Below are 27297 nucleotides of genomic sequence, written 5' to 3'. Positions count from 1 at the left end.
GCAGCCTATCTCCTGCTGAGGAAGAAGCGAGGCGCGATAGCAGAAGCGAAACATCCGCGCGGGGAAAGACCACGCAAAAACTAGGCACAAAATTGCCGAAAGTTTCCACGCGGCCAATCATTCTCGTCCCCAGATCCGCTTGTCCCTCTTAGCCAGCAGAGCCTGGGGCACGTGGAACAAGTCGCTCTAGGGACACATGATTTGATTGGCTAGATTTTTAACAAAGAGAATTTAAAGCTAGCAAATCAAATAAGCCATTTCCTAGTTACCCTTGGCCTCTGTTTCAAAACGAGTCTAAGGTGCAAAACCATTCATATGAAAATGAGTTTTACCTACAGGTCCATTTTCATGCAAATCAAACTCATTTTCATTTGAATGGTTTCGCACGTAGACTCGTTTTGAAACAGAGGCAAAGGGTAACTCGGAAATGGCCTATTAAACAAAGGGATTTTAAAACGGTCGATTGGATATGCTAAATTTAAATTTCCTTATGAAGATGAATTTTTTCAACAATGACACGAGCATGGGACAAAGAAAAATTCTGAGTCCCCGACGGGAATCGAACCCATGGCCTCCCAGATACCGGTTGGGCGCTCTAACTAACTGAGCTACGAGAGACTCGTGGCGAGCTGGGCCATTTACTAGGTTGATATGTGACACGCGTCCTGCATACTGCTTTGCCTGCGAGCAGGCTCTCTATTCGGGGGCAACGTGAATCTCTCGAAGAAGGAGATTCGCGTTGCCCCCGAATAGAGAGCCTGCTCGCAGGCTACATACTGCTAGGATCAGCAATGTCGAAATCGTCAAGTGTGTTGTAAATAATAAAGATGGTAACTTTTAAGCTCGGTGATAAATAATGAAGATGAATTTTTTCAACAATGACACGAGCATGGGACAAAGAAAAATACTGAGTCCCCGACGGGAATCGAACCCATGGCCTCCCAGATACCGGTTGGGCGCTCTAACCAACTGAGCTACGAGAGACTCGTTATGAGCTGGGTCATTTACAGTACTAGGTTGATATGTGACACGCGTCCTGTATACTGCTAGTTTGTTAAAGATTGAGCCAATCAAATCATCTCGATCTATATGTCCCCAGAGCCACTTGTTCCTCGTGCCTGCCCCAGGCTCAGCCGGCTAAGAGGGATAAGAGGCTCTAGGGACGACAATGGCGTCCACTTTGTCCAACTCCCTTATGGTAGAGAACGCTCGTAGTTTATCTTAACCTGCAATCCTAAACTTAAGTCTTGGGACACTCAAACCCCCCCCCCCCGAACCAACCAAACCGTTTTGACGAAAAGTAACCTACCACTCCCCATCCCCAATGCATTCATGGCTAGAAATCAAAACAAATTGTTTTGATTTCTAGCCATCCTGAACATTGTTTTGGGGGTGATTTGGGTTCGAGGAATTGAAAAATGACTTCTCAACCAGGAAGGATTTGTCACTGGGTACTGTTCTGTTAAGTGTCCAAAGGATTTTGTCTATTGGACTACGTCACTACAGCAGCCCGAAGACTGCGAGCGGGAAATCTATTCCACTCTGAGGACATTTCATGCATTTTATATAGAATGATTGATAACTGCGCGTGTCCGTTGAGTACGTTACCCATGATGCCTTGCATTTCTTTAGAATATCGTGGTTTTTGCGATATTTTTTTGGCGAGAACGAATGTTTGTTCGAATTTCTTGACATTTTTTGACCCCCGAGTTACGTCTGAATGGTTTAACGTTGCGGTGGAATAACTAGACAGTTGTCATGTCTTTAACTGGGGCTAATACGACTCCTATGGGCCGTCTTCACCCTATATTAGCCGCGAAACAACAGGGATCATTGAACCCACCAACTCCTGGAATTAAAAGAGATGCCGGCAATTCCGACTTCGGTGGTAAGTCTCTTCGATATAACGCTTTATTATTACGCAAAAATGTCGTATGCTGGAGTTTTTATTTTTGATGTGTAGAAAAATTTGTCGTTGGAGACACCAGAATACTGTATACCCAACAAATTTAATTATGGACTTGACAAAAGTTCCAGAGTCTTTCGCGAGTTTTGAGTTAGGGATAACGTAGAAAACCTTCTTCGATCATCGAATTGCTTCAGGCCACAGTTATCTTAAGCGTCATCTTCTTTATAATTCCTGTACGCGCTTATATACAGATGCTAACCGTAGCGGAAGTGATGTGTATACCGTGTACGTATTGCACTGGTCTGGAAGAAAGTTATTTAATGGACTCTAATCGAGTTAATTTAACCTAACTTTTTGACTTATGAAGATGTAAACTGTGATCATAGATCGGTTGAAATCACACCGACCACAAAAGAATTACAAAAAAATAATTACCAAGAATTATCTTGGTAAATATTTAGTCGCTGTGCTGCATTACATTTTGACATTGTTCAATTCTGTCCTAGAAAGTCTTCATTCATGAATGTAGCTTTAAAACAGCACAGTGGCTATTCGTATGGCGACTTGAATTTGCTATTCGTACGGGAGTCAAAACATTTCATTGATTTTCCACTAAATGACTTATTATTCCCAATCCAAAATATTATATTTACCTTTAGAAGAGTTAAGCGATTCCTGTTAGCGCCGTTTCAAGTGATCAACAAAATTGGATGACCGCAATGGCTGGAGACTATTTGTTATCATGGATACTAACTTAGTATTTATGACAGGATTGGAGACATAATTGTTAGTTAACAAAAACTAAAACAAATTTTAAAGAAAAATTCTAGTTTGTGTTTGACCAAGATGTATAAGAAAAGACTGTGACAGCACACATAAATGGCTGTGTCTGTCCAATAGACCATAGTACTATTCTCGCTATTGGACTGGAACTACTTGTAGTGGAGGCGATTGCTGCGTAATCTTTTCAAATGCAAATGACATGAAACTCTTTTTAATGATATAGGTTAGGTTTTTGTTAAGTCAACAGGTAAGATCTGATTATGCAGGGATGTAGATATGGCCAGCTACCAGCCGCTAATCTCACCGGTCGAAAGAGAGCTAATCACCAGCTGAAATTTCACAAGGAAACAAAGATTTGGGGTAATTTGGGTATAGAGGCGAGAAGAGCCACCTAGGCTTCCCAGTGAGCTGGCTTAGTTATTTCATAGGCTTTACATCCCTGATTTTGTGATTTTTTTTTTCATTGAAGCTAGTGAAAGAAAAAAGAAAAGGAAAAGCAGATGGGGCACAGACGAGAAAAGAACATTCATTCCTGGCATGCCCACGACCATGCCACCAAATCTATCACCAGAACAACAGCAAGCTTACATAGGTCAGTTCAGTATAAACTCATCAACAATAGATAAGCTTGGGTAAGGTGCCTGGAAAGATAGTGAAGCCTCGAGCCCAAAAGCCGAGAGCGTTGGGTAACCATGACAACCCTGTGAGCGGCAACCACCAGGCACCGTCATGCACTGCATATACAGTGGAACCATGATACTTACCTCAAACTTACCAGAGAGGGAGGGAGGGAGGGCAGGGAGAAGACGCCAAAGACAGTCAAACGGCAAAAGTGCACGTGAAAATGAGCTGACCTCAGAAGCCGAGCTGTAAAACCACGCGACCCCCAGCAGACCCCCCTCCCACTACGCATGACCAAAACATGAGTAGGCTGCTGACCAGCATTGTTTCGTGTTTAACTTAGCTTAAATTACATTTAACCACATATCAAAATTTTTGGAACTGATTTTCGTACATCTTCTTTTCTTGGGAGGATTTAAGAAATAGAAAACATGTTTCATCTTTCTATCGAGTTGAAGAAACACCAGTCTGAGTGGATGTTTGAGAGAACGATAAAATGCTGTGGGAACACAAGCAGATAGGCGAGTGTTTCCACAGCATTTCTTGTACTCCCAGACTTTCACGAGTGTTTCAATAACTCAATAGAAACACAGAAAACATGTGTTCTATTTCTTTTAGAAAGCACCCTGAGCAAAAAGATAAATCGCTTGTTTATTTTGATCATCAAAATGTAAATTCTCTTTGCTCGTGCCATCATTACGTCAACACAGAAAACGTGTTTTATTTCTTTTATTATCATTGTGTATAAATAAAGTGCATCTATCTATCTAACAGCTCGTGCTAGTTCTGTGTTTCTATTGAGTTATAGAAGTACGGCTTTCAGCGTGCGCTTTCTTACAAGGTGTTTTCTAAATGCATTGTAATCAAGGCTTTTAATAACTTTTACAACTGGCTGAACACCACTCATATGAGAATTCAATCTGTTATGCTTTGTTGGCCTACCTGTAGATTTGGTTTTAAAAGCTGTTCTGTATTTCTGTATCATTTTCTGACCAAGCTGGCTTTAATAGTCAAAACAGTGGCACAATAACCTTGTTATTTACAGTTTATAGAAATCACCCAGGTCAATATCTTACATATGCGCCTTTAACAAGGTCAATAATCTATTTGACTGTGTCTTTGATTTCTTTGCCAGCCCAACTAAAGATTGAAGAAATTACTAGAATGCTCCGAACAGGAGAGTTAGGAATCCCAGATAACCCTGATGAAAGGTACATGAACAACTTGCTATAAAACTGTATGTTGCTTTGTGTATTTTATTTTAATACTTTTGTGGCCATTTATATTGCTTTGTAATCTTACGTGAAGGTCTGTTCAGTAGCGTAAAACTCTTTTAATTTAGGCTCTTCAATTAACACTGGCTCAGAGACTTGAAATGCAGGGGAAAAGGCGTAAAATGACGACTAAAATCAACACAAAATCTCTTCCTTTAGAACCCCTGACGCCACTTCAGACACGCAACTGTGTGTACACGAAAGCACAAGTTCAGAAATGTTATTTGTGAGTGTGCGCTAATCACGTGTCATGCGTCACGCCTTTCAAAAACTGTCGCAAGTGTCATGTTATTGTCCTTTATAACAGTGTCACACAAAAGATATTCCAGCAAAAATCCAAATAAGTTATCTATGCAATTTTAAATTTCCTGGGTTAGGTATATGAAATATAAGCTCTAAGACGACTTCCCACAACAAAGGTCTTTTTGACAGTCCATCTTACTGTTTCGGTTTTTCAATTATGTAAGACCATGATGCTTCGGTAGCTTTTCTCGAAAGAAAAAAATTGCGCGTGTAAAGCGCTTGTCTTGTGTACTAAACGCTGAAGTTGTGAATTCTTACCACTTATACCGAGTCCTTACGCCATATGGTAGGTTATTAAACTGTTTTCTTTCGAATTTGTTGTAAGGTAATTTTGTTAGTACGTAGGTTGTAACGCTTCGTTACAAGGTTGTAATCCAGATGAATGTTTACATCAGTTTTGTGCTAGTGATATCCCATGTGGACATAAATTTTGCGTTTGTGAACGCTTTTCTCATGTTTTCTTATTTTCCGCCTCATTTTCCAGCTCGGACACCCACATCATAGAATCAGCTTCAGGATTTCTCACTGTAGGTTTGGTGTTGTAACATGCATTCCTTTGTTTTTCTGAAAATCAGATCGCCTTCTCCAGAGCCAATATACAATTCAGAAGGCAAGAGGCTGAACACACGCGAGTTCCGAGTCAGAAAGAAGTTAGAAGAGGAGAGACATGTGTTGATACAAGAAGCTATGTGCTTAAATGAAGATTACAAACCTCCAGCAGACTACAAGTATGTCATGTTTGTTGTTTACCACTACTACAATCAACAGAAACTGTTTTAAGTCCACTGGATAATAGTAAGAAAGACACATTTCTAAGGCAGATGCTCCCCTAAAACCAACACCATTCTAAATGGGACACCTCTCTGAGGCTGTTCACTATCAAAGGTGGATGCCTCTCTAAAGGGCATGTACTAAAACCCAAAACAAACAAAACAAAACCAAACCAATGAAATTAAACAAATTGGTTAGCCTAAATAGCACTCTGGTTAGCCTAAATAATGCTCAGGCTAGCCCATTTGCAGTTAGCTCTCAATACTGGTAATGGGTTTCACTTGTTTCGGTGTTTTTGTTTAATTTCAGGTTTTAGTACATGCCTTTCTAAGGTGTACAATTCTTAAAGGATTTGTTTGGTTCAGTGTTTTAGGTACAGGTGAAATGTTTTTTTTTTCTTAAGTTTCTTAAAAATCTTTGCTTATGATGCAGACCACCCATCATTAAAATCCAAGACAAAATAATGATTCCACAAGACAATCATCCTGAAGTGAACTTCATTGGATTGCTAATTGGACCACGGTAAGCTAGCTCATTATGTTTGTTTCATTGATGTGTTATTAACTGCACACTACAGTGTAACATGTAACAGTGTAACGGGGAGGTGCAGTGGCCTAATGGTTAGTGCGCTGGATTCCGGATCGAGCAGTTCAAGTTTGACCCTTGGCTGGGGCACTGCATTGTGTTCTTGGGCAAGACACCTTACTCTTATGTTACTTCTCTTCACCCAGGTGTATTTATAAGTGGGTACTGGTACTGGTGAATTTACTGCTGGGGGTAACCCTGTGATGGACTAGCATCCCATCCAGGGAGAGTAGAAATACTCCTAGTCGCTTCATGTTATGGAAACTGGGATAAGCTCCGTCCTGATGGGCCACTAGGCTTGAGCTAACCGCCGCCTGGTTAGCTCAGTTGGTAGAGCGCCGGACTGATGTGCGGGAGGTCGTGGGTTCGAACCCTAGACTGGACCAACACTCAGGGTCTTAAAATAACTGAGGAGAATGTGCTGCCTTTGTAATTTCATCTGCAAATGGTTGGACATTCTAGTCTTCTCGGAAAAGGACGATAAACCGTAGGTCCCGTCTCCTGTACCTTCAGTCTTATCACAGGGGACGTGAAAGAACCCACACACTATTCGCAAAGAGCAGGGCACGAAGCTCCCGGTGTTGTGGTCTGGCCTTTACAATTGTGTAGTAAATTACAGTATGTGTAAAGCGCATTTGAACATATACATATGAAAAATGCACTATATAAATGCATTATCATTATCATTGTAACATGTCAATACAAATCATTTCATTTGTTTTTCTTATCTTGCAGGGGAAATACATTAAAGAAAATGGAAAAAGAGGTATCCTGCCATTTAGATTGTTGTCATTACTAGAGTCAGTAATAATTCTGTTGAAGTACTTTGAGAAACAATAGCATTTTGATTTAAGAAATAGTAATGTTGTGTATTTGTTTTGAATTTTAGAGTTCTGCTAAAATCATGATCAGAGGGAAGGGCTCTATAAAAGAAGGGAAAATACACAATGTAAGATTTTATTTTATTTTATTATTTCAATTGCTATTTCATATCACAGTTGCATTTAGTATAAACAGTACTCAGCAACTTCCGGCACCTTACAAATGACTTATTCATGGCGTAAACAAAACCAACAAACAGACTGCAAGAAAAAAACTCTTAATTTAACTAACACTACACATTGAAACTGACCAATTACTGTTGAAAAACTTTACATGAGTTTCACAGCCAGAATCATTCATGGCAAAACTGACCAATCAGCTTCAACTGACCAGACTTAAAACATCATCCACTGACAGAACTTTTCACTTCACTCTGAAGATGACTTTGCTCAGGTTGTCAAAACGTCAGTCACCAACAACAGTTCTAAATCAGAACTACAGTTGAACCCCGGTAACTCGAACTCTAAAGGGAAACGAAAAACAGTTTTGAGTTAGCGGGGATTTCGAGTTAACCGAGTAAAAATGACTGAATTTTAAGTGGGTCAAAGGGAAATAGAAGTTAGTTCGAGTTAGCGGGGTTGTTTGAGTTATCCGAGTTCAAGTTACCGAGGTTCTACTGTACTCTCACCCTGATGATCACACTTTATAAACTACTCTGAGTATCAACTTGTGAACAAGACCACACTGGACATATTTTGCACATCTTTGACTTTAATCACATCTGCATTGTAGGGACGAAAAGATGGGGCGGCCAACACTGGAGAGGATGAAGAGCTGCATGCATTGGTAACGGGTCCTACAGAGCAGTCAGTGCAGAAAGCTGTTGCAATGGTGTGTGTTAACTCTGTGTTACTAGGGTGTTTTTTGTTTAGAAAAAAAAAAAAATAGGGCCCGATTTTTTTTATAATAATAAGTTAAGATATTTTTAAAAAACCCCCCCCCCTTTCTCCCAAAAAAAAATAAAAAAAAAAAAAAAAATATAACCCCCCCCCACCTTTTTCTTCCCCTCACCCCCGCTACAAATAATTTTTTTGAGTTTTTATTGGTTCACTGGATTGTCTGTGCTCTTTGTGATTGGCTAGAGTGATTACTTTGGTTTTGGTTTTACGACACTCAATTGAAAACTTCTCTATTATTTATAATGCAGTTAAATGCAATTTAACGGAGTTAACAACAAAGTGCGTCAGTGATTTCTTGTAGTCATCGGTGTTTTGACAAGCGCATGTGCCAGGATTCCATGTTCTCTGACCGAGGCGTGTTTTTAGTGTTGGGTAGTGGCGTTGTGCGGGGCAGCCGCTGCCCCCCCCCTCCCGTTTCCCTCAGGGGCTCCTCCCTCTGCGTGGGGGCTCAGGCTGGGTTGCCAGGATTTGCCAGCCATGGGAGCAGTCTCCATCTAGGAGCTGGCTGCCAATAGTGGAAGCTCCTGGATGTCTCAGGCACCCAACCTCCATTTAGCGATGCAGTTGTTAAACCCAAGAAAAAAAGTCTTGTATATCATTGGATCATTTAGGGTTGCCACAGGTCAGGAAATGGTCAGGGAAAAATAAAATTGATTCTTCAATTTGAGAGTTCAAGAAAATTGTCTCGTATCAAAATTGATTAGTGCAAAAAGCTGCCGCAATTGTGTGCTAACTCTGTTTTACTATGATTTATAACCCAAGAAAACAGTCAAGTTCAAATCAATTTGCAAAACCTTTAGTTTTGCGTTCATACACTTAGTGATTGGATAAAAAATTTTGCTACACTATCTTGTGGGGTTGTGTGTAAATAAAACATTAAAACTAGTAGATAAAAAACACTTAAAACTATATTAAGGTAAACTAATTGCTAAAAATTATTGGTTCACTGGATTGTCTGTGTCCTTTGTGATTGGCCAGATAAATTACTAAAATTTTGGTTTTACGATGATCAATAGATAAAATGCTCTAAGACCCAAAAGAGCTAGTCTTTTATTTCATTGGATCATTGTTTTAATCATTGTTTTAATTCGTGAATTAAAGAGTACTACATGTAATGTATGTGTAGAAAACAAGTTTTTGACATGTGTCCTCTTTGGACAGATACGTGACATATTGCGGCAAGGCATAGAAGCGCCTGAAGGACAAAATGACCTGAAGAGAATGCAACTTAGAGAATTAGCAGCTTTGAATGGTACTCTAAGAGATGATGAGATTCTGAGGTAACTTAACTCTACTTAGTTCTTAAACACTGTTCCCCCCAATCACCTTGCATCATAAGAGTTTCATGTAAAGTGCAAATTTGGCACTCTTTATTCCTTTGCCGCTGACTATGCATTGGATGGAAATGTCATAACCATATGATGTGTCTCTTGACGCTTATCTGGCAGGCACGATGGCCTAATGGTGAGTGTGCTGGACTCCAGATCAAGGGGTCTGGGTTCAAGCCCTGGCCAGGGCAATATGTTGAGTTCTTGGACAAACCACTTTACTCTCATAGTGCCTCTTTCCACCCAGGTGTATACAGCTATTTCGAGAAAGGTTGTCGGAAAAAAAAACGTCAAAGTGTATGTGACAAGACCGAAAGGTGGTCTGGGTATTCACTGGAATTTTGCATATTGGCCTAGAGGAAATTTACAAGTTTGTATTTTTGCACGTGGAGAATTTGTTTTTCTTCTCAGGAGGCCTATATCTGTAGCTTTACTTTTACTGTCGCATGTCTTTGAGTGAGGAAAAATTCTTCTGAACTTCAGAGGGTCTAAACGTACCTTGTTTCTACATGTCTGAAAAGAAAGAAAACCTGAAAATTGCGCTTATTTTGTTGTTATATCTCATTAGTATTCAACATGTGCAGTAGCTTAATACGTCTACCCATACTACCTTTAGGGATTGGCTTGTGGCAGCAGTTTTGTGCTTTTTTCCGACAACGTTTCTCGAAATAGCTGTAAATTGATACCAGCGAATTTAATGCTGGGGGTAACCCTGTGATGGACTAGCATCCCATCCAGGGGGAGTAGAAATACTCCTAGTCGCTTCATGTTATGGAGACTGGGATAAGCTGCAGCCTGATGGGCCACTAGGCTTCAGTGCAGAGTTTTTACCCTTGTCTATTTGTTGTAGGTGCCGAAACTGTGGATCAGTTGAGCATCGTCATTGGGAGTGTCCAGAACAGAAAAATGTTACAAATAATGTGTTATGTACAAGGTGTGGAGCCGCAGGTCATCTGGCTACAGACTGCATCCAGACAGAGTAAGTCATCAGAGGATTTACAAAAAAATTTAGAATAGTCCACTTTCATCGGTCTAAAAGAAAGAAGTGATAAAAATGATACACAAAGACTTTGGGTGAGGTACCTAAAAGTTAGCCAATGTTATTGCGAGAATTGGAAATTGTGGCTTCCTCTCTAAATATAGTGATTCATTATTAATTTAATTACGGTAAGCTGAAATGACAGGCTTGCAAAGGAACTTTTTTGCTTCTCATTTGTAGTCCATTCTGACAAAAACTTGTTATATTCATTTGTTCCTACATTTTATTAAGCTGTTGCTTACATGTACCTAACATTGCAAGACAGGTTTTTTTATGTCCACTTTTATAAGGGAAGACAGCATGCATTTGCAGAGTTAATTGTGCAGAATATATCAAGCTCTCGTGCTGACCCGGGACCGGTGTCCTTCTGGGCTGGCCGCCGGGTCCGCGGCCCGGGTGGGGTGGCCGCCGGGGCCCCGCTCTCCGGCGGAGCCCCGTGGTCCTGTCTGTTCAGTCACCGCGGTTGGACAGGTCGGTGGGACTGGGTGTCCGCCGGGCCGGTCTGTCTCGGTCCGCGGCCGGTCGGGGCCCCGGCAGAGTTGTTGGGGTTAAACAGGGTTTCAAACAGGTGGCTGTAGTGAGCGTGCTCGGGGTCCGGGAGCTCGACGTATATCAATTTGAACAATACCAATATCTTGTTTATATAACTTTCAATGTTTATTTGCTGTTGTAGTCTACCTCCGATCCCTGTCGTCCAGGTCGACAAAGCAAAAATGGATAGCGAGGTAAGGTTCTCTGAATGATTTTTTTGGTTGAAACTGCTGACAGCTTTGTCACTTACCATATTTATTCGATTAAATGCCGCCCTCGAATAAACGCCGCATCATGATGCGGCGTTTAATATTCGTATTATAGACCCAAAAAGCAAATGCAGTGACTATCAGGTTTGAGGAAGCCTAAAATAAAGATTTTCCTTTCCTTATTGAAAATGACTTTTTAGACAAGTACTACAACATGTTCCTGTTTTTAAAGTTCAAATGTTCAGTTACCATGCTGTTGTTTGCACGAAATAAATCGAATTTTAAAGGTCTCCGGTTCAATACCTCCCCTGCCACTAGCTGCCCTTGTTATCGGTAGTCCTGAGTTCAAATCCTCAATCACACTTTGTATATAGCCAACTGGTCTACCTGACCTGCCAAAAAAAAAAAAAAAAAAAAGAAAAAAAAAGTTGGGAAAATTGATTTAATCATTTATGTTCATTTCAATATTTTGTTTCCTCTGTTTCAGTGGGGGGGGGGGGTGCATTTTTTTTTTTGGAAAGAAAATTTTAGGAAAAAAAAAAAAATGAACGAGGGTTTAGGGCGCTGGTGTCGTAATCCGGAGGTCTCCGGTTCATGCCTATGCATGACCACTATAAACAACATTAATTAATTTTACATTTACATTATTTTACATTTACATTTACACGGGTTGACTCATTGAAGGGATTGGATCATTACCCTTACCACCTTGCCATTAGTAATTTAAGCTAACTTGTGTGGTTTGTCCTGTTTGCAGTACATGTCCCTTATGGCAGAACTGGGAGAGGGTCCTGTGCCAGGTCCCGTACCAGAGCCTGTACCGGCAAGGCTCCCGCCACCACCTGTGGAGCAAAACCGGCAAATTGTAACAGAACGAGAACGACCTCCACCACGACAGAGCACTGCCCCGCTTCCACCTCCCCCTATGCAGGTTTGTTATTATACCTAGCAGCCTATAATTACAAGAAAAAAAATTGTTTCTTTAGGTGCCAAGATTCAAGAAGTAAGTGTCCAAAGATATACATTTATGTCTCTTTTTTTCTCAGACAAGCTCTTACCAAGCTTTTTGCCTACAGTCAGGCATTGTGTACATGTAGTTTACGTCAAGGTCAGAGTCAAAGTTTTCTCCAGAGCATATCCTGTTTTTTTTTTTCCCTTATAACCTTTGGGGAGAAATTACTGGATAGCAAGATCTTCCAGTTGCTACAGTATTGTTCTTACCAACTTTTTTTACACAAATCTTCTATAGCTTTTAAGTATTAAACTGCCATTACACTGTAAAATGACAGAGATATCGAACTTGGTTTCCTTTGTTACTGTCATCGTGTCCCTTCCATTTTTGATGATCTTTTGTGTGCAAGAGCGAGAAAGCAGTGGGTTGTGACGCAAGCTGTAAAGATCTTCTGTTTGAGCTAAGTTTTCTGCATTCTTGTTTCAGAATACCAATCATGACAGGCCGCCATCTTCTGGTCCGCCACCATGGGCAGCCCCACCTGGTCCTAAGCCGCTAATGAGTACACCAGTACCCATCCCTGGGGGAGGACCTCCTCCTCCCCCTAACAGCTCTTCTGCACCACCATGGGCAAAACCAGGCCTGCTACCCCCTCCAGGGGGGCCAATGTTAGGTAACACTGGCTTATTGTTAGAACTGCTGCACGTCATTTTCTTAAGTATTTATGTCTAACCTTGTCTGTGATTGGTCTTTCACAGGTCCTCACCCTGGAGGCCCGCGACCCCCTCCCCCTCCAGTAGGGCCCGGATCATATCCTCCCCAGGGCCCTGGGGGACATGGACCCCCACCCCCACCCCCACCATCGTCTGGTGCTCCACCACCACCGTGGCAAAGTAAGTACAGGGATGTTTCTGTTGAACATTTTGGGAGTCATACAACGAAAAAAAAAAATTGGAAAAGTGGCTTAGAAGATATAGATCAAGTCTTAAATTTTGTATGCAATAAATTTGCTAGTCCTTGAATGTAAGCCAAGGGTGTTAAAGGAGCTACATCATGGGGATTTCACAGATTTTTGGACTAAACTTTTCTGAAATTAGTGGTAGGCAACACAACCCATGAAGAACATAATCTTTGAACATCTAATGGAAGAAATAACCTTATTTTATGGATATAAATCAAGATACTGCTACAGATATTTATTTTTTTGAAGACACATGCAAACAACTTGAAAAGATAAGCCTTATTTTTTCAAGTTGCAATCCGTTTCCATCGGAGCCACCCACAGCCAAAGACACTTGTTATTAGTTTCAGTGCTCTAATATAGCAATTTTTCATAAAAATGTACTATTATCTTTAGGTTTCTTGTGACACATATATACATTTTGGCTGTTCCAAAAATCTTATGAAATCCGTGACAAAGCCCCCTTTAAGGACCATTACAGTGTACAACACAAATAACAATTCAGGCTTAGCCTACAATTTTCCATGGAGTACCCTCTTTGAGTTAACTTGACACAATTTTCATCTTCTCTTCTAGGTGCTGGTCCTGTTCCACCCCCTCCATGGCAAAGTCAGGGACCAGGATTTGCTCCACCCCCACCTCCAGGGTTTCCTCCATTCCATGGCCCTCCCCTCCCACCACCTTCAGATGGCCACTGGGTGAGTTAACATCCTTCTCGCAGCAAGTAACAATCCTTGCATGCAGTAAAATCTCTTCAGAGTCTCATGCTTAACAGTCCAGCATTAAACTCTGGTGGTTTCCGTAGCATGAAGTACTCACTTATATGCTTGTGTGAGAGGCACTGTGCGAGTTAAGTGTCTTGCCCAAGAACACAACACAGTGTCACAGCCAAAACTTCAACCCAAGCCACTCAATCTGGGGTCCAACACGCAAACCATTAATTTGTCTCCCATGACAACTTTTGCATGTTGAACTGTAATTTACATGTATGATTGTTGTTTTGTGCCAAGCACCACATCTAGGCTACTACAGTCGGCTCTCATGCGGCCCCTCGGGACGCGAGTGTCTGCCTGGGCTGGCCGCTCTGGTTCTGTGCGGCCCTGGGGTGTGGGGTGTGGCCGCTACGGGAGCTGCCTGCTACATATGTTTCATGTTACTGGTGTTTCTGTACCGGACGTGGATGACGACACAACACTAATATGGAACTGTGATCAGAGGTTTCTCGGTGTCCCTTCGCTCAAAGTCTAGTCGTATCTCGAGTGTCCCGCCGCTGGATGTCTGCTTCGTGTTCAGAGTTGCATTGGTCGGGGTTCTACAGGTGGCCGTAGTGGCTGTCCGCTACGGAGTGTCCGTTGAGGCTCAACTGTATTCATTAAAATCTTTGCCAATTCCATCTCTATTTGTGTTTGTAACCTTCATTCTATGTTAATATGATTATTATTTTGCATTCTATTCCCGGCAGTGGCACTAATTTATTTAATACAATTGTATATTTCAGGCTCCACCTCCTCTGATGGGTGCACTGCCGCCGCCGCCGCCCCCTCCACCCCCTGGCCCCCCACCACCGTCGTCTTGAGTAAAAGACAAGAAATCCTGACCAACAACACGCCACTTCACTGTAACGCACAGTTTATTGTCTGGGCGCATTCATCTTAAGGCTTCATTATTTTAAATGTTTGATTAAGCTCATTTTGATCTTGCTCCTATTACAGTGTGACGTGCCTTAACGTGGCCACCCAACAAACTTTTTTTCAAGTGTGCTTTCACTATATTATTATTTTTTGTTTGACGAACACGCCACCTTGCAAAGTTGAATACCATCAAATGGATACTTATTACGTCGTATTTATCAGCAAAATGCAGTGCAAACGTAAAATATTACAAGATGACACTTGTGAGAAGGTTTGTTGGGTTGCCACGGTAAGGCGCGTCGCACTGTAAGGGTAGTCGTAGCATTCCTCGATCTGACAGCTCTTTGATTGATTTTATCTCTTTTGCTGTCTCCAAGGGAATGATGTCAGAAAATATCAGTTTTATGTTAAAGCTGTGAAGTACCTTATCTTGTGGCCAACTGCCTTTAAAAGTAAATTATGTGCTGTGTACGTTTCAAGTGGCTTTGTCAGCTTGGAATGGTTCCATAACACCTACAAAGCCACTTAAATTTAGTAGAAAGTTTAGCTGTGAATTTATGAAGTTGCTTTGTGTCTTGCTTTAACAAATGTTGCATTTTAGAAAAGGCATGTTAATCGCTATTCCGTGTTATGTGTAGCTTTGTAAGATTTACATCATCAAAAATCCTATCCACATTATTGCTTAGTGAAAACACCAAACTAAGGCATTGTACCGCAAAACTCTCAACTTGTTAGTTGACTGCATGCTTTATAATGATTATTATACTGTATCAAATCATTGTTGATATTTTTAATGTTTGCACTTGGTAAAATGTGTCCATCATTTCAGCTGGTTCTCAAAACCTTTTCTGTCCATATCCAATCTGTAATTTTTATTAACAAGGTTGCGTGACTGCCAGTTGCAAAGGCCATACAGGGCAATCTTTGTTTACACGTCCCTAACTACCATAATTAAAAACATTCACCTGGGAAGCAAATAAATATCATATAAGAAGCGAGCATCAAATTATAGAGTTTAGTTAACATGCCAGGTTTGAAAGGAAAAGAAGGCTTAAATAATGTATGTTAACATTGCATTTACAGATATTTCAGTAGCTGTTAGCTAGTGTGTGTCAACTCCCGACACAAGGCCATACAAACATCTGTCACTTTTACAGACCTTTAAATGTAAAAAGCAAATACTGTTATCTTGTTCACCCTTCAATTATTTCCTCTCATACTTGCCACATGAATCACATCTCTGCAAGGCAAAATTTCATTTCTGCTCATTCATGCTAATGCGAACAAAGCTTGCCCATTCCCTGCTTGTGAATAAAAATGCGTAGTATTTATCTATAAAATAAAGATATGTTTTACATTGTCGTTACCATTACAAAACATAACAAGCATTCATGCTTGTAAATGCTTTTTAACTGCTTGCTGCGCCTTTCAGTAACATTCAAACTTTACTAAGTCCAACGGTTACGTTTACCGCTGATATAAATCTAAGCGGACTTCTCAGGAAACAGAAGTTCAGAAGTTCACTTCAACCAGTCCAAGAGGTCATGTCTGTCTAAGGTGATTGGTAGATTTCCAGTCATTTTGTTTGTTTATGTTTCTGTTTTGCGAAACAACAACAACGAGCTTTATTTCCCCTTTAGTTTTACAGATATATTACCAAATACAAAATTAGTAATAAATTAATTAAGATAGAGAAAGGGGTCTGGCTGCCTGAAATAACTAGAAAGTTAAAAGAGGCAGGCGGCCAGATTACAAATATATTAATGCAAGTTTAGGTTGGTCGCCACACAAACACAGAACACACAGTAAGCAACAGATAAATACAATACTAGTAGGGTTGGCAAATACCGGTAGCAGGGTTCATACGGGTCTTGCAAAACCTGGAAAGTTGTGTAATTTTAGAGTTTCATTTTCCAGGCCTGGAAAGTCATGAAATTTAAGTGTGTGTCATGGAAAGTCATGGAAAATGGTATTGATTGTGAAAAAAGGTAAAAATGAATCCAAGATCAAGATAATTTTTGGAAATTTCCAGGAAAAATGGTCAAATTTAGGTCATGGAAAACTTTGAAAAGTCATGGAAAAGGTCGTGGAAAGTCATGGAATTTCCAAAGCTTCAAAAGAGTATGAGCCCTGAACAGGAGGAATCTAAAACAAAAATAATTATTAAGTACCATACTTAAAGAAATAAATAAAAACAACAGTTTTACGGAAAAAAACAAAACAGCCTTATGAAAAACACAATCCGTAGTTGGGTTTTGAACTTCTGAGTTGGGTGTTATTGAAAGGCGCAGTAATTCCTTAGTGATCAGAAGCTAATTTCACCTTACATTAACTTTACCTTGTTTAGCAGACAAGTAAGGAGAATCAAGAAAATCATCAACTGTGAAATATTGTCTTGATGAAACACCACGTCTCATAGCTAACATTAAAAGAATTGCATGCAATCCGTATTGAGAAGTGATATTTTGATAAATGACTTAGTTGGACTTAGTGTATCTTGATCTGGTGATTGTTGTACTACACTGTGGTAACTTCTAAATATAACTGATGAAATTTTTTGATTTTGTTGTTGATTTACCTTATATGGGAGGCGCGGTGGCCTAATGGCTAATGCACTTGACTCTGGATCAGACTCGTACCCAGTCGTTCTCTTTTTTCGTTTGCTCGTTCGGGGATGATGGGGGCGGGTACGCAGCTCCTTCCCTTGATGCCCGCGCCGCTCCGGCGCTGGGTACGCTACTCTGGATCAAGTGGTCCAGGTTCGAGCCCGGGCCGGATCATTGTGTTGTGTTCTTAGGCATGGACTCATTCCCAGTCCCTACTTATTTGTTCACAAAGGTGATGAAAGACTGGGGAGAAATGATAAGGAGGTTGCAGGGCAGTCTGGGATGAGCCTTCCCTTGATGCAATGCGTTCTAGCAGAGGCGGCGGAGCATTTTTCCAAGTTGGGGGGGGGGAGGGGGCTGACTAAGTCTTTATTTTTTCGAAATTCTGGGGGACTAAACCCCCAGCCCACCCGGTGTAGACGGAAGAGTCATTGCTCACACTAAACACAAAGGTCTTTATTATTCAACAATCAGCAAACGTACTAGATTTGACAACCTGGATGACTGCTTGACTACACGTGCTCTCTAATAATAGTAAAATAAAAATATAAAATCTTGATAACTGGTTTCGACCACTTCGCGTCTACGTAATGCTACGTTACGTAGGGGTCACGCTGTGTCCCACCACACTGGCTCCGCCGTCCTTATCTAGTCAAACCGCCTCGATCGGGAGTGACTGGGAAAGAGCCTGTCTCAGGCAAGTCATTTTATTATTCCCATAGTGCCTCTCTCCACTCAAATGTATAATTGGGTACCCGCGAAATAATGCTGGGGGTAACCATGTGATGGACTAGCATCCCATCCAGGGGGAACTAGAAATACTCCTAGTCGCTTCATGGTACAGAAACTGGGATAAGCTCCGGCTGTATGGGCCACTTGGCTCGGACACAGACTTATACCTTTCCTCCTCTCCCCCCCCTCTGTTCCTGAGTGTCTGGGCCGTCCCCTCTCGCGGCGTCCCCCCCCCCCCCTCTCTCCATATCTCTCCTTGTCCTCCTCCCTTCCTCCCCCCCCCCTCCGCTCCCCTCCCCCCTGTTCCTCCCCCACCCCACGGAGTCGTCTCCAGGCCCTCCCTCCCCTCCTCCGGGCCCATCTACCTCCCCCAGATATATCTGTTTTTAACTAAATGCCCCCCGAATAAGCCCCTCCGCTTATAAGCCTACCCAAAACCCCTTACGAAGTTGTATAAGCCCAGGGCTTATAACAGGAATTTTAAGGTAGCCCCCAGATGACACCAAGTTTCCTGTGCAGTCCACTGCATTTTGTGCCACCGATTGGTGAGCCTTAAGGTGGCTACGTGACCGGTTACACGACTAGATAAACGTGAGGGGACAATTTGCAGGCCAGACATGTCAGTGACATGTAGCATGGACAAATTCACAATGTGAACACAAGCGTGTTGCAGCAACACATCATTGTGGCACAGTGGGGCGTTTCTCTGTGTGGTGCACCTTGCATCTCTACATCATGTGACCCTTATTTGTCCTATCCAATTAAGAAGAATATTTTTTTCAGTATATTAAATCAGGTACTGTATACAAAAAAAATCAAAATTTTAATTTCTTTTATTAACAAAATATGGTTTTCTATACATAGCGCTTTTTTCGCCCTTTTTTTGCATTCTTCATTGACTGTTAGCCTGTAAATAGTCACTCTTTTGCTCTAAAATCCATGGAATAAATGCAAAATAGTGAGTGTATTGTTTGAGCGGCGCCCGCGCTACTTGAACATCATCCTCGCTATTTTCACGTTCTTTCCACAAATTTTAGAACAAAAGATATATAGATGATTTTGTTTATTAAAAATAGTGTACATTGCAGTTGTAAGACTAAATAACGAACATTTTTAGAATACAATGCAAATGGTTCAATTTTTTTAAAATTAATTACAATAAAAAAATTATTTACATTGCATGGCTGGTGGCAGTTACCATTCTACAACATATTAAAAAAACTTTAACTCCAGACATTGACTAACATTATTATTATTTATTATTATTATTATTATTATTATTATTATTATTATTATATTATCATTATTCTCATTATTAAATGTCCAAATCTTAATTAGATTTTAATTAAGGTATTTTAAATCTTGTGGTAACATGGTCTCTGATAATTAAATTGACACTCCTACAAAATGTTACACTGGTGTGGCAAACAAGATGTTGCTTTCCGATGCAGTTGTCTTCGTTCCTTCGTAGTCTGCTTGGGTTTACCCTCAAGGATTCTCAAGTAGTCATGAAGTGGCCCGCTGTGCTTTTCAATGAACTGACTGTTTTCAGCGACGACTGAATCCAGCTCTTTACTGATTCCTTGCAATCTTGTCAAGTTTAAAGCAATAAAGTACAGGCACCACTCTGTGAGCTGCTTGGCATTGAACATCTGGGGAAACAGTCATATTGAGCAAGTTTAAATACAATGTTTCAAAATATTAATCTTAAACAATGCATAATTTTGCTTTTGCACCCGGGGGGGGGGGGGGTATTCTCCCAAATTACCTATGAGTGTGTGCCGCCAACTGGGTCATGATTTTGGGCAAGGATCTAGAAACGGGTATCCATTTTAGAAACGATTCCCATAACAGGTATGATTTTATGTTGCATGAAAGTTTCAAATTATCAGCAGCCAAAACAGCAGTGGTATTAAAAAAATTATGTGTTTCTAGAAAGGCATGCGCAGCACATACCCACCCAAAACATACCTGAGTACCCCCCTTGGGCTTTTGCACAAAACTAAAGCACTGCCCTTGCATATGTTGTCTGTGAACCTTCTTGTGATTATGCTTGTCCTTATCTCACAAAATGTGAACTTGTGTTATGCTTATTTTACAAGTGGGAATAACTGCCATAAGATAATCACAAGCACAAGATTTCAGGCTGTCGACATGACTCCTATTACCGGTATGCGATGTTGATCACAATTTCTAAAGCACTCTGTACTTGCATATGTCGTCTTATGCTTGTGCTTAACAAGTGTAAACATCCTTGTGGTTATGCCTGCACTAATGCTTGTGCTCATCTCACAAGTATGAACCAGTCTTAAAGGGACTATGCTAATGGCTTTAACCAGATTTTTGAACAGCCGAAATTTATTTTTGTGTCGCAGGAAACCTAAAATTAAGAGTCCCTTTTTATAAACAATTGCTATATTAAAGCCCTGAAACTGTTAACAAGCATCTTTGGCTGCGGATGGCATGGATGGAGACTGATAATTTGCATCTTAATTGCCTCAAAAAAAATTATATAATTTATAGCTGTAGCTTGATCTATATCCGCAAATTAAGGTTTTAACTTCCTTTAGATGTTCAAAGATGATGTTTTTTATGGGTTAAGTTGCCTACCACTAATTTCAAAACAGTCAGTTAAGACCAAAAAATCTGTGAAATGCCGCGACATAGCTCCTTTAACTGTGCAGTTCATGAGTTCAGCAAGTCAGCCACTTACTTTAGAGAAAGCGAACAGATCCATCAAATCTGTTGCTGCATCTTTGTCAATTTCGGATGGAATTATCAGCTGCAATCCATTTTGAATTTCCGCTTCACAAATTTGTACCAGATGTTGCAGACACAAGCGATCTGCAAGGACAAGCACACTCCCTATAGAACTCTTATCCAGGGAAGAGAAGCGGTCAGTGTACAGGTACTCCAACACAGCTAAAAAGCTTTGGTGATCAACCCCTTGCAAAGGTATCTGAAATAAACGTAAGAGCAAAGGAACACATACTGTTTAATGCTATTAATTATATGTGTGAGATAAAGAAGTGTAAGGTTATAACATTTTAGGTGAGTCCAGAAAATATTCATACCATACCACGGACGGCTTCCATATTTTAGCCCCCCTTGCCCCCCTTCGAAAATTCCGAAATGTGTTATCCCCCCCAAAATGCCCTCAGAAATAAAATTCCATAATCGTTAAGGCCTCTGGAGCTTTATGTACAACCCACATTTTCAGTTGGGTTTTCTTTTGTAAATGAACGCAAACACATGCCTGATCGATTGATACTTGTCTTGTCTCCAGCTTTCGCAATGCGGTTGTCAGTTCGTGTTTTATTTACGAACTAGAGGTCCACAAAATAAGCAATTTTAAGAAACACACTCTTGTCTGTTACCTCTTGAAATCCAAGATCTGAAACTCCCCCATGACTTCGGAATTCCAATCGTAGGTATCCCCCCATGCCTTCAGAATTCCAGTTCAAAGACCCCCCCCCCCCCCCTTTGCCCTTGGAATTCCAAAAGGCCCTCCGTGGTAGGTATGGATATTTTCTGGAATCGCCCAATAACATGAGAATATGCTTTGGTTGGCTTAATTAAGAAAGATGATTTTATGAAGTGAATAAAAGTTCATTATAATATAATAATGATTATTACCGGTAATAAATAAATTGAGGGGATACGGATATTAAGCGGGGGGCGTGAAAGAGAAAAAAAAATAAAAAAGAAAAATTTTTTTTTTTATTAAAATTTAAAAAAAATTAAAAAAAAAAAAAAAAATAGAAAAAATCGGACCCCCACCAAAACGAAAATATATTTATGTACGGAAGAAGAAATTAAATTTTGACCATATATGGCAAGCACGCGCATGTGTTGAATAATAATAAAGAATACCGCGGTAACTGCATATTTGTGTTTGTAACAAGCAATAATTACTTAAAATAATAATAATTATTTTTGCAAACACATTGTCTGTCTGTCTGTTATCGGTCAGTCAGTTGGACTGTGTGTCTTCCTTTCAGAATTGAGTTGAATTGTGCACAAGAATGAAAATTACCTGAGAGCTTTTTCCATCCCTGAAGTTTTCGCTAAGAAGAGCAGCAAGAACAGGTGATCTAGCAGCAAGAACTGCCTTGTGAGCAAATACCAATTTGTCTTCCACAAGAAATTTCACATCAGAAAATGGAGTCGCTTCCTTGTCCAGGAACAAACCATGCACAGATAGTCGAGGTGGTCTGGGTGCAAGCCCAGTGCTCTTATTCTCTGTATCAGTTTTCTTTTTATCACCCTTGCATTTAAGCAAATGTTTGCAAATGTCCACTAGCGCACAAACTTTCAGTTTCTCTGCAGCAGTTAAGACTTTTTTAATCTTGCCATGCTCACTTTCCTGTGAAATTCCTGCCTCACCAGTATATAAGAATTCTAAAATTGTAATTAAAGTTTCACGGGAAATCCAGTTCTTCAAAACCACACATGTCATAATTTGAGAAGCTTTGGGGATAGCATTGTCATTTTGTCCTAGCTGAAATAAATCAGCAGACATTTCCTTGACCTCGAAAATATCTTTGAACTTTTTAAAGGTGCAGGTATTTTTTTCACGTAAAGCATCCCGAAAAGCTGATGGACTTAACCACAATACAATCTTGTGTGCAGAAATGCTCTCACTTCCATCTTCAAAGGTAAAAAGTATATCAGCATTGGCAACATCCTTCAGGATTTCCTTGAAATCTTTGGCATGTGTTGATAATTCAGTTTTAAATGCTGGAGGGGAACCTACGAAAGCCACAGTAAATAATACTTAAAAAGGCAAAAATGCTTCCTTGCATAGGGAGATTGAGTACATCTTTGCAATGCAAACAATATAATAAAGCAATTTTCACTTGAGTGTCAAAAGTGATTTGTGTTTGCTTTGGTTTTGCATTACTTAAAACACTTTTAGCCAGGCCCAGGGATTTGTCAATAAAGATTGTATTTGTATTTATTTGTATCACGACTCACTCACACACATTTTCCCACCCTCCATGTCATCTTCAAGGATTTGTGTCGAGTTTTGTTTGGTTCACTGGATTTTCTGTGTTCTTTGTGATTGGCCAGAGTAATATTACTTTGGTTTGGTTTTATGACACTCAATCAAAAATCGCTCTAATGACTAAACACCTTGGTAATTACAGATGAACCTCTACAAATTAAAACAACACCCCTATAGTAAAGGGGCACTACCGTAAAATTCTGGTAATAAGCCCCCCCCCCCCCCCACCCCCACCACCGGTTATAGGCCCATCTACCTGGAAACAAAAAAATACATCCGATTATAAGCCCCCCTCTGCCGGATGGCAGTACTTTATAATTTTTATGCATTTATAACTTAAAAACGTATTTTGATCATCACTCCCATTGGCCGTTTTGAAATGTTTTTTCATCCGCTTATAAGCCCTCCCGGATATAAGCCCCTCCGCTTATAAGCCCACACAAAACCCCTTAGGAAGTTGTATAAGCCCAGGGCTTATAACTGCCCCAGCCACATACAAAGACTACATTTATAACATAAAAGGGCTTCTCTCTTAGGAAAACTTTTTTCTTTGACCTAAAGGGGCCCTTGATTGTACAATATTGAACCTCCCCGAATGGACACCTCTTTAATACAGATACCTTAAACAAAAAATTCATGTAAACTATACTCACTGATGGGTGGAAGCCATGCTGAGTCAACGTGTTTAAATTGTCGTGATCTTTTCCTGCATTCTTTGCCTCCTGTTTCTACCCTGTAGGTGTGACCCAGCTTTACAGCCGCCCCAAAAGCTTTGTTCACATGTTCACCAGTCTGTGCACTTGTCTCCTGGTACCGGGCACCCATCTTTTCTGCAGCAGCTTCTGCTTCAGAAACTAACACCAAGTTTTTCAATTCACTGCTAGAAGTGCAAAATAAACAAGATTGATTACTAGTGAGAAATTGCAGAGTCCTCACCACCAGGGAGACTCGCCACCAATGATCTCGCCGCCAAGCGAAGACGCCTCGCCACCAAGCGAAGACTAGAAAATTAAGAAAAGTAGTCGAAGAGAAGTAGCTGTTCTAGTGACGATTATTTAAGTTATGTATCTAACGGTCGATTGAGGAGAATAAAATCTATCTAGGACGAAACTTCCACATCAATGACAGAAGTTGTGATTTGGTGGCGAGATCGTTAGTGCATGCATGGCGAGTCTTCCTTGTTGGCAAGGTGACCGGATACCCTAGTGAGCACTGGAAACATTTTAGGGGTGAAGTTTGTTCTGCTACCAGAGATAGAGACAGTATGACAGGAGAGGCACAGATCCAGGGAAGAAAATGTGACCATTTCTGATAACACAAGTGCCAACGGCATGAGCTTTTTTTTAGGGGGCAGGGGTATTCGAAGGGATGCCCCTAGGAAAAAAATTTAAGTTTTTCACTCCCCGAACTGCCATTTTTGGGTATTTTGAGTCACCTCAGTCTTTACCTTTGATAAGGATAATTTTCGGAAATATCAATTTCTATATTGTAACGATTAATGCTCAAGTAACTCTATAAAAAATATTAGATTACGACAGATTTTCGTAATGCACCTATCAATGGGTTTGCCCCAGGATGGAAGCAGGGGTCACCCATGGGATTTTGACATTGCAAAGCTCTACCAGGGTAGGGATTTTGACATCCAAAACAGTCACCTTGGTGAAAAATTTTACTCTAACAATCCCCATCTTGGAATTTGGAGAAGGTCTGGCAAAGGGCGAGAATTTAGTAATTAGCATTTAAAAACCTGAAAATGTCAAATTCCCCTGGAGCTGCCCCCTCTCCCCCCATCCTGGGGCAAACCATTGATAGGTTTATAAATTGGTGGAAACCGGTCTGGATCTACACATAAAAAAAAATAAGCTGCAGAACATAAGAGATCAAAACAGCTCAAAGACCTTTCCCTTTAGGGCGGAACATATATATGTACCCCCCTCCCCTCACGCCTCCCCCTGCCCCCCACCCCTCAAGGAAATAGATTGGATGGAGAAGATGCTGACCTTTCATTTTCTGCTCGTAGATCACCTTTTGTTCCAACTAAAAGCACTGGTATACCCGGTTGATACTTCTGAACTTCTGGCAGCCAGCTTTCCGTTATGTTGTAGAAAGATTCACGATTTGTGACATCAAAACACAACATAATCGCATCGGCCCCGACGTACGTCAAGGGTCTCACGGAGTTGAAAATCCACCAACCTCCAGTATCCCACATGTTTGTCTGATAATTTCCAAGATCACTCGTGTCCACGTTCGTGAAATAACTCTCAAACACTGTCGGGGAATACTCTTCTGGAGGCACAAAGGGCTTCTTGAATAGGCTATAACCATCATCGGAAAACGTTGCATAAAGCTCATGCGATCGTGAAAGCAACCATGTCTTACCGACTTCGGGATCTCCAACGAGCACAATTTTTAAAGCATTTCTCAAGTGACCGTGCGTATGAAGAACTGTGGCCATTTATGCAGCTCAGTTTTGCACTTTTCCCTGCTAAAGATATAAACTGACCGACATCCCCTCCATCTTCGTTATATACGAGCCGGTTTCAGTCCGTTTTATACAGGACTCACTGCCAAATATAACCAACCAATCAACACACAGATAAACACACTTGCCTGGGAAAAAGCCCGCGCGGTCACGACACTCCCATGACGTCATTTTCTATATTTTATTCTCGCGCGCTCATTGGTCGAGGGCTATGGTAACAAAAATAGGTCCGCGCTGCGTACATGAGAGACAAGCGTCGCTTGCCATCCAGCCTCGGGTAGTTTTCAAAGATCTCTGCCAAAAATCGCTGAAATTGGCCAAAAACTGGCAAGCTGTCAGTCTCGGCGGGCCACTGAAGTTGCCTGCCTTGTCTCTTTCTTTTACCTTTGTTGGGGGCGATGACGACTAGCAAAAAATTAACGGCCTCAAAACCCCTAAAATCCAAAAGATCACACAGACGATGAAAGGTGAGTGAACTTCATTTATCTGGCTTACAGTTGATCAAAGTTTGCAATCGAAAGATGCAAAATTCAGTAGTTTATGGAGCATTTCTCACGAACAGTTGACCCAAGCCGAGGTCAATCGTTTCAAATTACAGTGAACGTATGAGATCAAATAGCGCGTATCGTGATACTTACGCCACGCGGCCTCGAACACAGAGGATTGTCTGCCTGTGGTAAACCTTACTGTCTTAATCTGCCTGAAATCGGATTAAAAAATCACTTCAACTTTTAAATGATGACTTTTTGAACTATGCTGCAAGGCTATTTCTTTATTCGACAACGAATAATAATTTAAGAGAAATGACATATATATTAAAGCTGCAAAAGGGTGAACACTGTTCTTTTGTATAAATTCACAAGGCGTCATCTTCATATTAATAATATTCATGATTTGTCTGTTTGAAAAACTTAAGAATTGCTTTTTGAAAGAAAAATAAAAATTTGAGCGGCTAAACAAATACGCAAGTGAGGTCAGTTAGTGTTTTGACAAAGTAAACATTTGACGTCGCCTTGTGGAAATAAAATTTTTCTGGTGAGAATTACGGTCAGCAAGTAAAAAATATTTCCTCTAATTAAGAAGTCTTGCTGCTTGCTGTACACAAGTTCTATTGATCTGAAAATAAACCACCCCTTTTGTAAGAAAATATTGCTCTGACCCTAAGCGAATTTAACTTGCTACAGGAGCAAAGGCATGTGCAACAAAGTCCCGAAACCTCTGTTTTTTGTTTGTTTGTTTGTTTGTTTTGTTTTCTTTTTAGACCGAGTTGCAATTGCTTTCGATGATCATTTCTTCACTTTAAGGTCTGGCCAAACGGAGACGCAAGTAGGCGTTTGGCCACCCAACGCAAAGTCTTGCTGTTTACTGCAAGTACTGAATTTCAGCGCGCGCAGAAGCATTAAAATGGCTTTTTTCACAATATGCGAGTCAGTTTCGTCACCCGACGCTAGTCTATACACAATTTCAACTCAGTTGCGACTAGGCTCTTACCAAAAGTGCTCATAAAAGAAGCATTAAATGCTAAAAGAAGTGCTCGTTTTTTGCCAAAAAAGTGCTAAAATAATGCTAATTTTTTTAAAAAGTGCTCGTGGGTTACATAATAATGCTCACTTTTTTCCCATTTTTTTATCTTAGAATATTACATTTTTCAGATTTTCAGTTACATTTTTCAACAATAAAATGTAACGATCAATGTTTGATGTCAGAGTACGCTCTCGAGCAATCTCTGCCTTGGCTGGCTAACTTCCATTGTTCCTCGATGACAGCGTGGATGACGTCATCTTGGAA

At 40.7% G+C, this 27297-nt stretch overlaps 2 protein-coding genes across 4 annotated transcripts; one reads left to right on the top strand and one right to left on the bottom strand.

The window, feature by feature from the left end:
* The first annotated feature begins 1636 nt into the window (after window positions 1-1636).
* Window positions 1637-17239, top strand: LOC144664686 (splicing factor 1-like). Of its 2 annotated transcripts, XM_078525881.1 has the most exons (16): window positions 1637-1888; window positions 3162-3284; window positions 4449-4524; window positions 5466-5618; window positions 6094-6183; window positions 6982-7012; window positions 7136-7195; window positions 7861-7959; window positions 9189-9307; window positions 10206-10334; window positions 11068-11119; window positions 11892-12065; window positions 12573-12759; window positions 12845-12979; window positions 13624-13745; window positions 14546-17239. In XM_078525881.1, exons 1-16 carry the CDS (start codon window positions 1759-1761, stop codon window positions 14621-14623), a joined length of 1758 nt encoding a protein of 585 aa, XP_078382007.1. In that variant the 5' UTR covers window positions 1637-1758; the 3' UTR covers window positions 14624-17239. The 2 variants fall into 2 exon arrangements, with proteins under 2 accessions (XP_078382007.1, XP_078382008.1); XM_078525882.1 differs by lacking the exon at window positions 12845-12979.
* A 1581-nt stretch (window positions 17240-18820) lies between these two features.
* LOC144665879 (rho-related protein racA-like) lies at window positions 18821-25582 on the bottom strand. 2 transcript variants are annotated; one of them, XM_078527161.1, is made up of 5 exons: window positions 25025-25582; window positions 23678-23904; window positions 22053-22768; window positions 20730-20975; window positions 18821-19668 (listed from the first exon to the last, which is right to left on the bottom strand). In XM_078527161.1, the coding sequence occupies exons 1-5, from the start codon at window positions 25480-25482 to the stop codon at window positions 19417-19419; spliced, it is 1899 nt and encodes a 632-aa protein (XP_078383287.1). In that variant the 5' UTR covers window positions 25483-25582; the 3' UTR covers window positions 18821-19416. The 2 variants fall into 2 exon arrangements, with proteins under 2 accessions (XP_078383287.1, XP_078383288.1); XM_078527162.1 differs by having other exon boundaries at window positions 23678-23901.
* Window positions 25583-27297: the final 1715 nt, after the last annotated feature.

Source organism: Oculina patagonica, chromosome 9 (assembly GCF_052425735.1).
Source record: "Oculina patagonica isolate OP01 chromosome 9, crgOcupat, whole genome shotgun sequence".
In the NCBI taxonomy this organism is placed as follows: domain Eukaryota; kingdom Metazoa; phylum Cnidaria; class Anthozoa; order Scleractinia; family Oculinidae; genus Oculina; species Oculina patagonica.
This window is presented reverse-complemented; position numbering and strand designations above follow the sequence as displayed.

Excerpts from the sequence above, each read along its gene's own strand:
- LOC144664686 (XM_078525881.1), top strand. The coding sequence starts at position 1,759 with ATGTCTTTAACTGGGGCTAATACGACTCCTATGGGCCGTCTTCACCCT. Across the intron at positions 5,619-6,093 it reads AAACCTCCAGCAGACTACAA|ACCACCCATCATTAAAATCC; the intron begins GTATGTCATGTT and ends CTTATGATGCAG. Across the intron at positions 12,980-13,623 it reads TCCACCACCACCGTGGCAAA|GTGCTGGTCCTGTTCCACCC; the intron begins GTAAGTACAGGG and ends CTTCTCTTCTAG.
- LOC144665879 (XM_078527161.1), bottom strand. The coding sequence starts at position 25,482 with ATGGCCACAGTTCTTCATACGCACGGTCACTTGAGAAATGCTTTAAAA. Across the intron at positions 23,905-25,024 it reads CTACGAGCAGAAAATGAAAG|CAGTGAATTGAAAAACTTGG; the intron begins GTCAGCATCTTC and ends TTGCACTTCTAG. Across the intron at positions 19,669-20,729 it reads ATCTGTTCGCTTTCTCTAAA|ATGTTCAATGCCAAGCAGCT; the intron begins GTAAGTGGCTGA and ends CTGTTTCCCCAG.